This window comes from Pseudophryne corroboree, chromosome 2 (genome assembly GCF_028390025.1).
Source record: "Pseudophryne corroboree isolate aPseCor3 chromosome 2, aPseCor3.hap2, whole genome shotgun sequence".
In the NCBI taxonomy this organism is placed as follows: Eukaryota; Metazoa; Chordata; class Amphibia; order Anura; family Myobatrachidae; genus Pseudophryne; species Pseudophryne corroboree.
Genome location: NC_086445.1, coordinates 22,761,797 through 22,774,070, shown reverse-complemented (window position 1 = coordinate 22,774,070; position 12,274 = coordinate 22,761,797). Strand labels below are relative to the sequence as shown.

Sequence of the window (12,274 nt, the reverse complement as noted above, 5' to 3'; positions counted from 1 at the left end):
GAGCTCTGGTTACAACCAATGACCTGCTAGTTTCTTCCTGGGTGGAAACTCGGAGCTTTAGATCTTGCAGTTGCTGCGTCAAATTTTGTATTTGACCAGCCAAGATTTGAGCCGGATTTTGCTGTGACGGGTCCATGCCCAGGAAGTGGTGGGCCAGTTATAATGTCAGGAACTGGTGCAGAATCCGGAATTCGGGATCAGGTACCAAGTGGTTGACGTTACCCAGAACAGAGGCGCGGAGTCTAACACGCCGGGAGGTTTTCACCAGGGAACCCCGCAAGGGGATATGGGCTTCGCGGCTTCCGACGTGCAGGTCGCGGCCCCCTGTCTGGGTCACTTGATACCTGAACTGGACTAGAGTTATGGTAGAGGTGTTGTATATGATCAGCCGCAGGGATACACAGGAACAAACAGGAACTGGAGAAGGTGGCAGGGTGCACACGGCCAGATGGTACGCTGGGGCCGTGGAGATGGAACAGCAGCAGGCACTCCAGGGGTGACACAGGAGGTAGCGGCACACGGACGGACTGGGGTGCAGACACTTGGAGACAGGGTAACGGCAGTCGGCAGACTAAAGTCGTCAGCAAGATGTTGAAGCTGGAATTCAATACTGGAACAAGGCAATACCCACTGGACAGATGAACTGAGACCAGAGAGGAACCAGAGAGCAGAACACCACATGGAGTAGCTATAACTGGCAAAGCCTCTTGGGATTGAGAGGCTTAAAAGAACAGGCTGGACCAATCAGTTGTGAGCACCAGACAGGCCCCCAGTAATTGATATAACATGCAGCTGCAGTGCAGACTGAGCAGGCTGACAAGCTGAATAGTAGTTTTCAGGTAACGAGCTGTAATTACAGAATCCAGACACCTGTGAAGTCAGTTGCTGAGGCACTGGGAGACAACTATGCAGGAGCTAGCTGTGACCTGTAGTTCCACAAACTGAAGCAAAGGTAATTTAAACAATAACAAAACATGAGTGCTCAGGATTGTAACAGTGACTGTACTGTACCATATGGGTGGGATGTACTAAAGAGAAAATGCGGCCAAAAAATCCGAAAACGGCAGTTTGGCTACATTTCCCAATAGTGCCAGAATGCGATACATTCCAGAACTTAGACGCAGTCGGTAATGCCATCTGTAGCTGGCATTACCCAAGAGAAGCCTATGGGCTACTTTTCCCAATTTCCCCTGACAGGCATCTAGACAGATCCTTCCCAACACTCCCTGCAGCCGCCACGTCACTCTATGCAAGTGGATTTTTGCAGGGATTGCTCAGTCCGTTGCACGGAATTACACAAGAGGACGTTACACTGGCATTTACGTATTTTCACACTTGAAAATCGGTTAATAATTGCAGCCACATATGGACAGCCTGCGCCTCTCACCCAGGTCCTGTGTCAATAGCCTCTGCACAACCTACCTGTGAGCTGCTTTTGTGATGCAGAGTGACAGTCATCCATGCGTAATATTCTCTGTGGGTGTTCTAAGGGCTCAAATGCACAAGGTAGTCATGGGAACAAACAATACAGACGTGTCCTTACTGACTATGCGTCATTACACCGTACAGTGCAAGACGCTCAGCGTGACTGAGACGCTCCGAGAGGAGAAGCTTACCACAAATTTCTTTTCATTTTGAGTCAGGCCCTCATTCCGAGTTGTTCGCTCGTTCTTTTTCTTCGCATCGGTGCGATAAGTCGCAAACTGCGCATGTACAATGTTCGCAGTGCGTCTGCGCCAAGTAAATTAGCACAAAAGTTTGGTATTTTACTCACGGCTTAACAAAGCTTTTTCATCGTTCTGGTGATCGTAGTGTGATTGACAGGAAGTGGGTGTTTCTGGGCGGAAACTGACCGTTTTATGGGTGTGTGCGGAAAAACGCAGGCGTGTCAGGGAAAAATGCTGGAGTGTCTGGAGAAACGGGGGAGTGGCTGGGCGAACGCTGGGTGTGTTTGTGACGTCAAACCAGGAACGAAAAGGACTGAACTGATCGCAGTGTAGGAGTAAGTGTGGAGCTACTCAGGAACTGCTAAGAAGTGTCTATTCGCAATTCTGCTAATCTTTCGTTCGCAATTCTGCAAAGCTAAGATACACTCCCAGTAGGCGGCGGCTTAGCGTGTGCAATGCTGCTAAAAGCAGCTAGCGAGCGAACAACTCGGAATGAGGGCCTCAGTTAGTTGAGAGTTTGGTCCCGCGAGACAAATCCACAGTAAATTCGCATTGCGAATTATGTTTGCAAAAACTCGAATCCCCTTTTCAGAGTAAATTCGCCTGTTTTTGTCCGCACTTCCCTGAGCAACTGAAAAGGTGGGGAAATCTTTATTTTAAGGTAAAAATTTCAGGACTTGATTCAGAACCCATAGAACACCCTCTCTAATTAATAATTATTAGGCATTAGGAAGTTGTCAGCTTAATTGGGCCAATTTTTGGAAAAAAACATAAATGGCCTCAAAGTACTGCATGTATGTGTATATGCCCCAAATGTAATTAAAGCATTTATTTCAATTAAAAATAATTGCTTTTTATAAATTTTTTTTTAGATTTAAAAAAAAAAAAGTACTTTTTTTCTTTGTAATTAAATTAAATTCTTAAGCGTTTCACATTATTTTACTTTTTATTTAAAAAATGCACAAATCAGCCATTTCACACCTTCTAAAAGGTATAGTAATTTCCTTATGCCCACTAACAGCCTTCTACAGTATTGACTGAGAAAATAATAATTACTAGCTACTTATTCAGGGACTGTTACAATGGCCCTCATTCCGAGTTGTTCGCTCGCTAGCTGCTTTTAGCAGCATTGCACACGCTAGGCCGCCGCCCTCTGGCAGGGTATCTTCGCTTAGCAGAATTGCGAACGAAAGATTAGCAGAATTGCGCATAGAAAATTCTTAGCAGTTTCTGAGCAGCTCGAAACTTACTCCTACACTGCGATCAGCTCAGCCCGTTTCGTTCCTGGATTGACGTCACAAACACGCCCTGCGTTCGGACAGCCACTCCCCCGTTTCTCCAGACACTCCGTTTTATCCTGGCATGCCTGCGTTTTTCCGCACACTCCCAGGAAACGGTCAGTTTCCGCCCAGAAACACTCACTTCCTGTCAATCACACTCCGATCACTTCAACGATGAAAATTCTTCGTTCGGACGTGAGTAAATCTACAAAGTAATCACATCAGTATTGTATTGGGGAAGACGGTGATCCTAAGAATAATAACTTATAGCAGTACAGACAAAGAAATCCAAGTGTTCTTATCGTGCGTAACCACAGATTATTTATTCTAGGCATATAATTTAACTATTAACTATTTCTTTAACACTTAACTTTTATTGAATTCTATTTAACCACTTAACTGATGATTCCCCCCCCCCCCCCCAGCCCCCCTCCTCCACAAAACCACTCAGAAATTGTAGGGTTTGCTTTTGTACATAAGAAAGTTTAAAAAGTATTTTTAATAATATATTTAAATTATTATAATTTAAAAATATTTCAAGAAGATGTTTTGCATCTTCCCTTCCCCCCTGTCCATAGGCCCCCATTACAAAATAACTTCCCACCCCCCCTAGTGGTTTTAAATCCTAATTACGGTGTACACACACACACACTTTGTAGCCGCTCTGCGATCCTTTCATTCGCACTTCTGCGAAGCTAACGTACACTCCCAGTGGGCGGCGGCATAGCGTTTGCGCGGCTGCTAAAAACTGCTAGCGAGCGATCAACTCGGAATGACCACCTAAGCCAGGCAAGTGGTTAAACATCCAACACGAATCAGGTGAAATATAGACACAAAATAATATTGATATGATGGGGGGAAAAACATGATGTAAAAAAAATAACAAAATATAGCAATAAAACGAAGGGTATTAAAACTTTACTTCCAGGACCACTACGTCTCTTGATTTGGTAAGAAATTTTATATTCTCCTCTGACCGTCTCTTCAGTATACAGAGTATCATCAATATACAGTATAGTGCAGAGTTTTCACTATAAAAATGATTAGAATAATACAAATAAGATATTTCTAACTTCTAAATATCATTTTTGTATTAATGTCATTTTTTTATGCAGCTATCATGAGAAAATATGCTAACGCCACAGCCACATGGTAACGTATTGGGGCGCCCACCGGCGGCCTCGCAGATCCCAGCGCACAGCAGCGGTCGCAGATCCCTCAATAATCGCCCATCCGAGCTTTATGGTGGTGCAGAATGGCCACGGGAGCTGAGATGCCGCCGACATTTTGCGTCCACTCCCTGGTACCTCCCACAAATACGGCCCAAGTCTGTCATTCCCTTGCTAATAAATCCTCACTGCCAGCGTAGTCGCATCCGATCGCAATTCAATCACTGCGCATTGCGGCTAAGGAGCATGAGTATTGTTATTATTCTGCATGTGAATAAAACGGGGTGCGGTCATGTGACTTGCGCTCGGGATCCCCCGCCAGCATTCTGCGCCCCCCCCCCAGGACACCTAGTGCCAATCTCCCAGCCCCAACCCGAATAAAACACCAGCACAGTGATAACTAGCAACACAAATAAAAGACTCACAATACAAAATACTTTGACTCTGAGTTTAATAAACTATAATCATTTGAATTACCTGACATATTGAAACAACATAGTTACAACATAGAGAATTGAGAAGCTGTATTAATTAACCGTACAAAGTACTTTACAAAGAGTATTGCACAGAATAATACTGTTCAGGATAGAAACATGTTTTGCTGTTCATTTCTATATATATGTTGGTGAATGTCGGCTATCATGGTATTCCCAATACAACAAGGTGTTAATGACGGTGGATTGAAGGCAAACAGTTATGGCCGGTCAGTAGAATAAGGTAGGTGGTCTCAGAGACTCCTAAATTATCAGTCACAAATGTATGTAAATTGCAAACATTGGGATTATACCAAAGTATATTCCTACCTCTGATATTGGGGTGTGCATCATAGGGTCGACTGAGTCTAGGTTGACAATGTTTGGGTTGACCACTATTGGTCGACAGTAACTAGGTCGACAGGTTTTCAGGGTCAACAGGGTCTCTAGGTCGACGGGTCAAAAGATCGACATGAGTTTTTCATGGTTTTTTGTGTTGTTTTCTCCGTACAGTGACCGGGAACCCCAATTAGTGCACCGTGTCCCCTTGCATGGCTCATTTTCGCTCGCCATGCGAAGGCAAGGTGCCTCACTCCGATTCCGCTGCGCTCGGCACTGGTTACTATTCCCAATCGTAGTCCACGTGGATCGGTACGTATGAAAAAGTAAAAAAAAAATTGAAAAATTCATATCAACCTTTTGACCTGTCGACCTAGAACAAATCGACCTAGAATCCCTGTCGACCTTAAAGACATGTCGACCTAGTTACTGTAGACCTGACATTGGCTACAGGACGGATAATAGCTCTCATGCAGAAGAGAGAGTCTCATTAACCAATCAATTCACAGAGTTGCTTTTTAATTTAAACTGAATTGTATTATTTTCCTGTAAGACAGAGACCGGCGTCAGGTCAGACATTCCCGCAAACTATTCCATAGACCTTCCCTGGACAACAGTGACGGCAAATGGAGAATATTCTCATCCTCGTTATAAGCTCTATCTTTATGTACGAAAACATCATTCTAAAATGTATTTATATTTTATGTTTTACAAAAAAAAAAAAACAACAATGCAGCATTTTCATATTCACAGTGGGAATCCGGAGAGAATGCCGTCATCCTAAAAAGAGACACTCCGACCATAACGTGTTCACATTTGAAAATGATACAGTTTAATACAGAATACACTCTACCCGGGAGAAGGCATCGTGTTAGGGATGTACTGACGTCACCCGGACGCCACAGCGACGTCTTATCCAGAATTGCCACTCTGGTTTTCCTGTTGTGCTGTTAGTAATGTGCCGAGTAATACTCAGTGAGGCTAGAACCACATATGTTGTATATAATACTAAGCAATATTGTGTTGTGTGCAGTTACAGAGATTCATCCCTAATTTACTAAATGTTATTTTTTTACCTATTATATCCGCAGAACTCTGAGCAGAGACATTTTCTTGGCTGTTACAGGAATTCTCCGCACGTGATGTTCTTACGCAGTGATGCAATGTATGGGTGAAAGATTAATATGGATTTCCATGCAGCCCTAGGGGTGTCTGCACATTTGCAGATGGATCCACCAGTGAAGGCAGCTGAAGACAACCGCAAAGCGGTGAAGGCCAGATTTATCACAATCCACATTTCTAATGCGGATGTTATAAATCATTTTCACCCAAATTTGCAACATGAAAATGTTCATTTGCATGGGAATTTAGTAGAGATGAGCGGGTTCGGATGTAACACCAGAATCAACGCCGATTTGGTTTTATGCAGATTTTTCTGATTGGCTTTCCAAAACACGTGACATTCGTGAGTCAATAAGATTTTGAGAACCGAGTAAATCCGAGTAAAACCGAACCCACTCATCTCTAGAATTTAGCAATATCTTCCTGCCGGGAAATGGGATCTGATAAGAGCCCGTCCCAGCAAAGAGTGAAAGCTTAACTCTTGGGGGCTGCTTTGCAGTCAGAAATGGAGGGGGCAGAAGATATTGACAGATGTTGTTGCCGTCCCTCCACGTTACATTCTAGGGATCCACAGTATTTGCAGATATTCCCTGAAAATGGCTGGGGTGGTGGGCTTCAGGGGGGGGGGGGATAGTATCCCTCAAATTTTCTTTCAAAAATATAACCCTAAGAACTCATAAGTTCCAAATGTTACATGAAGGGGTTCTTTAAGTACTTTATACCCTCACTCCTAAAACATCTGACCACCAATTTAAGGCAGTCTGATGCAGATTGAGGAGCAAAATGCGGGTAAGTTGCACTTGAAAAAAGATAAAATCTCACCCCAAATCATTTTCATCCATATGTTTCTTCTCTGCAAGTTCTGCAATTGTGTGTTTTACAGAAGGAACGTGTCACAGACTCAAAAATGATCCGTCTGTTCCTGTCTAGTTCCTTGCCTTTCCAGTTCTAAAACAATTGCATTTCATGAGCTCGCCCCATTGGTCACGTAGAACTGCCCCATCCTTCGCCGAGCCATCCACTCCCCATTCGGTTGTAAGACGCTGGTGACACAAGAATTAATATTTCTGCATTCTGAGCATGCTCTAAGCAGTGTCACACAATTTTTGCCCCCGAAACTATTGTAGAACTCACCAACTCCGTCAGTGGTTACATATGCAGTGATCCCAGCGTCCATCTTGACCTGTGGCCAGTTTTGTTACAGTCTGAGGAGGCCTGAACGTGATGATCTGGTTGCTTCACAGATTGGAAGACTATCATAATACCTGGTCTTCTGGTGACCTCACACTTATCTCTTGAGGATAAGGATGGCCTTCATTTTCTAACATTCCAAATGACATATGATTTGCTGATATCTTAGCTGACTTCACTGAGGTCTAGCTATGCTACAATGTTGGTTCAACCGTGACAAATATGGGCTGCTACAAGAACAGACACAACTAAAGATCTATTGGGTCATCTAGTCTGGTCCCGAAGGATGAAACGTGGGAAGGACTTTTGTCCTTTGCTCAAGAATGTTCCAAACACATTACTACTGGTTACAGCAATAACGTAATATTTTGTAAAATCACATGAGACTCTATCCCAAAGAAGAAGAGGTCTTAAACTGTCTCGTTTTTCTGAAATTTATCTGAAGGAAAAACAAATTTGAATATTGTCATATAGATTCCTCTCTTCTAGGAACAGTTCCTCCGAGTTTTTTTCATCAACAACAATGAATATGTGAATGCATTATATTAAAGTTACAGTGTAAAGGTATATTAGTAGTAGTATATGTATTTAATGTGCAGGATGATATTCTCAGTAATTGATATTAATTGTGAATGATTTTAACAGAAAACACTGCAGACATTTTCAAATTTCCAACAATATTAGCAAAATGTAAGAAGTATGTATGACTAAAATCCAACAAAACAACTTAAAAAAATTACGTTTCTTGTCCAAAACATAATTATTATTTTTTGTGGTTCAAATACAGTTGTGCTCAGTAACCAGGGCCATCTTAACGTATGGGCTCATTGGGCAGCTTCCCAGGGCCTCAGGATTCTAGTGGCCGTTGAGTGTGGGTGGCCTAGGCCAATCAGAGTGCAGCATTTCTCTACCTGCCTCCTAGCCTGCAGCCAGACAGTGAATGGCTGTAAGCATGCGGATTGGTGGATGGCTGGAGCTAACCACTAATCAGAGTGCTAACAGCCATTCAATGTAAGGAAGCATGTGCCAGACTGCAGGACGGATAAACAATGATCTTTTTAATGATTTATTCCCGTGATTAGGTGGTTAGGGGCCCCAGTGCATTGCTTTGCACAGGGCCTACAATGCTGCTAAGACAGCCCTGTCAGTTACATGACACGAATATTCCATCACCAATGAGATACTTACTTAGTATTGTTTACACTGCACAGATTAAAGCGGATATCTGATTGGTTCCTGTCACGGCACATTTGCATAATCTGGACATTGTCGCTAAATAATCGTTAAGGAACCAATTCACAAATATTACAGTTTTCTGCAGAAATTAATCCAAAGGATTTAATCCTTCTTTTTACTACTATTACTGTATCAGTGTTACTGAATAAATAAAACAGATATGTGATATATCTATAATTTCATTAATTTTTTTTTTATAAAGTGTAGATAATTTTCATTGAGATTAATTTCAATTTTATAACCTCTTGCTTATTTAAATCTAGGTTCCAACACTTTCCATGTTTCAACTTAAAAAAAAAAAAAAAAAGCAAGTAATAAATTATTTAGCAAATTACATACAGAAAAAAAAACCTTAAGGGGTCAATTAGGTGCTTGCATTAATTAACTTTTTTTTACTTTTTAAAACGGGAGTACGGGTACAGTAGTATCATAAAACACTGTGTGAATAAAACAATACACAAAATGAAACAAAACAGGGATGGAACTAAAACATATTCACATGTTATGATCACTTTTACTAAATATACATCTTATCCATCTCATGAAAAATGTCAATGAATACTCGTTATACAAAGATAAATATTTACATAGGATCATTGGATTAAAATTACCAAGCAGTCAATAAGCACTGTGTGTCAAGCAAAAAGGCGGTGACAGTGAGTGACAGTGGATGCGGTCAGCGATGAAAAGATTAAAAATCAAGGCAGCTTCTACTGTATGTAAATAGATGTGTGAACTGGGAGAACTGCACTTATACTAAATTAAATTTCTCTACAAAAAAATAGATAGGTAATTCCTCCCCCCCCCCCCCTCCACAAAAAAAAGAAAATTAACAAATTCCTTTAAAAGAAAAATGCTGATTCCAAAAAAAAAAAAAAAGCTAATTCCTAAAAAAAAGACTAAAAAAAAAGCTAATTCCTAAAATGGTAATTACATTTTTGCATGTAAATATTAAACTATAACACAAGCCACAACGTGAACATTAAGACATTTCGCAAAAGCAGCACTGAGACGACTACAGTATGGATCAGCCGCATGTATTTTCATACAAATTTACTTTTTTTTTTTTTTTACACACGTTGAATAAAAATTGTGACCCTGAATTTCCTATTTCTATGTTCACATATATAATAAAAATAATAATGATAATAATAAAATAAATAACCCTTTTACTTCACTACTAAATTCTCTGGCTAAACTACAGTGTGTTTAGTGGTCTTTCCATTACGGCATAAATCTTTGCTTGAATCACATTATGTTCTCACTTCCAAAACACCAAAAAATGTAAATACTATTCACACAAAATATCGTAGCCGTGATTTGTTGGTGCGGTATATCGTTCGCCAAAAATTCTAAATTCTAAAAATAATTTACTAATTGGCCCGGTGAAGGAAAAACAAATGTTTTAAAATGTATTGTCCGCATACAGTGAAAAAAAATATTTATTGTTTGTGCAAGCGCGGTTACACATCCCACCCTCTGTTAAAAAAAGAGCACTTGTATTTGATCGCAAAGATATTATGCGCCAGGGAAATTCAGCGTTTTAGTGGCATACTTATGACTACAGGCGAATATTCTTTGGCGCGGGACAAATATTTCAATTATTACTGCAATAGACAGAGGATGTGCCTCTTACTATCAGATAAGGATCCCTTTCCTTATTTTCACGTTTCCGTGTAAGGAACACGGGGACGCTATAAAGTGCCATTGGGTCTCGCCAGTTGTACCCACATATTGCAATACAGTAGCAGTGAAGATTGCTTTTCCTTGTACAAAATACATTGGATTTTGATTTTGGATTCCACCAAAGCTATGTAGATTTAGCAGTGTACGTTTTTGTTTTTCCGGTAACAAATACTTGTATGATACTACTGTAATTATACAAAATTCATAAAAGACTTGGTTAGTACAAAAGTGCTACAAGTACTCCTTACGTACAGTAATTAGGTGCACAGGTCATGATTGTACTCTTTAATTCTCAGGTTTTGTGTCAAATTAGTGTAGCTGGAACTGAAGGAAGTTAGCAGGATGCAGAGTGACAAGTATGGCACAGCAGTAAAAGATTACAAGGGCTGCCAGAATCTGTGTTATTTTTTAGGCTCTTTAGAGTAGAAATGAGGGCGCCCCATCCACAAGGGTCAGACCGTGATCAGGTAAAGCCGACCCCAGCTTATCTGTCGTTGGCTGGAGGCGAGTTTGTTCCGTCGTCTTCCTCCTCTTTGTCGTCTTTCATCCCTTTCAGTCTCTGACGAGCAAAGTCTTCAAAAACAATATCGTCGTCGCTGGGTGGGAGAGAAAGAAAGAGTTGAACGGCCATAGATTGAGATAACGAGTTCACCGTAAAAAAAATATATATATATATTTGATGTCGACGATGAGGTCATCGAATTTTTACACAAATAGATTTAAAGTAAAATCAGTCTATCTGCTGGGAAAGTGGAGCGTTGATGGGAGAGTTTAAGAAGCCCCTGAGAATGTTAATTTATGAAATATACTTTTTTTGTGTTCATTTTCATTGTGATCCTCCTGCACCATGGGGGTATCCAATTAGCAGCGATAATGCAATCCGCGACCATGCCTAAAGTTATTGCACCTATCTCCTGAAAAATCGGCTTATCGCAGCCTGCGCTTTCCAATGTGTTGCACCTATCCTATTCCGAAATGGCGATAATAGGATTTGCGCAATAATTCTTGTCGGCACTACCAAAGATAAGTATAGGAGCAAATGGGGAAAGATGCCTTTACCCCTCCAAGAAAGCCAAACTAATATAGGAAAACATTACAGAAGTCTTTTAGTGGCCATAGTAAAAGTATTCGGTGCCATTAAATTGGGTCAGATGGCTGTAATATGAATTTTTTTTTAAATGTAAAAAAATCATAGAAAGCTATTTTTTTTTTTGCAAAATAAATGTTCTCATTAAACTTGGGTTACATAAAAATGGATACAAATTTAGGGGACTTTTTTTTAAAAAAAATAGACCGATTACTCCCACCTGCAAGTCTAAAAACACGTGTCCCACTCATAAAACACCCCAATACACTCGTCCCATACCTTGTACCTGAATTTCTGTCACTTTGTATTTTGTAACCCCAAAATGATGTCATTATTGGTCACTTAAAAATAATTAAAACATCTAAGTCCCTAATTAGCCATTCAGGGGGGTACCCCAGGGGTTCTGAACCAAATCCCGAAATTTTTACCGTAAAATAGGAATTTTGCACCACTTATCACTCAGAGATGGTGAAGAGAAATTTGCGATAAACCCTATGGAGTCTTATCGCCAATAACTTTCTTCAGCTAATTGGATACCAAGAGATTGCAGCTAATTGGACACCCCCCCTTTGTTAGAGCAGGCTCACAGTTTGGGCAAACATTTATTGGGTGGAACAAATTTTCATGGGAGCGCAGCCCGTCAGCCGCTAGGGGCAGGTGACATGGCATTTGTGCCACATGTGGAGAAGCGAGGACAAGTGATCTTTGGGAGGGGATAAGGAGCTGATGGGGACAGTAACCTCTCTAGTGTGTGATAGAACAGACAGGAGTCATATAAGACCTTTACAGAGTCTGAGTAAACCCTGCTGTGTGAATATAACTATAAATCCCGAGATCTGGCACCAAGACGGGCAGAACTTTACATGAACTTTACACAATTTTCTGGGCTTGTGTTCTACATTCAATACAGTTTCTATGCAAATAAGGGGAACAAATCAACAGAAAATATGTGAGATCATTCATTCAGACCGTCCCCATTCATCTCAAATATCTACTTTTAAAGCTACACGGTCATTATGCCGAG

At 41.0% G+C, this 12,274-nt stretch overlaps 1 protein-coding gene across 2 annotated transcripts in view; it reads right to left on the bottom strand.

Annotated features, from left to right (window-relative positions):
* Positions 1-4,550: 4,550 nt before the first annotated feature.
* LOC134993818 (beta-arrestin-1) overlaps positions 4,551-12,274 on the bottom strand; it is a 206,567-nt gene continuing 198,843 nt past the window's right edge. For both annotated transcript variants that reach the window (XM_063950905.1, XM_063950906.1), the window contains one exon: positions 4,551-10,759. In XM_063950905.1, coding sequence (XP_063806975.1) covers positions 10,648-10,759 — 112 coding nt within the window. In that variant the 3' untranslated portion in view covers positions 4,551-10,647. The remainder of the gene's footprint in view (positions 10,760-12,274) is intronic.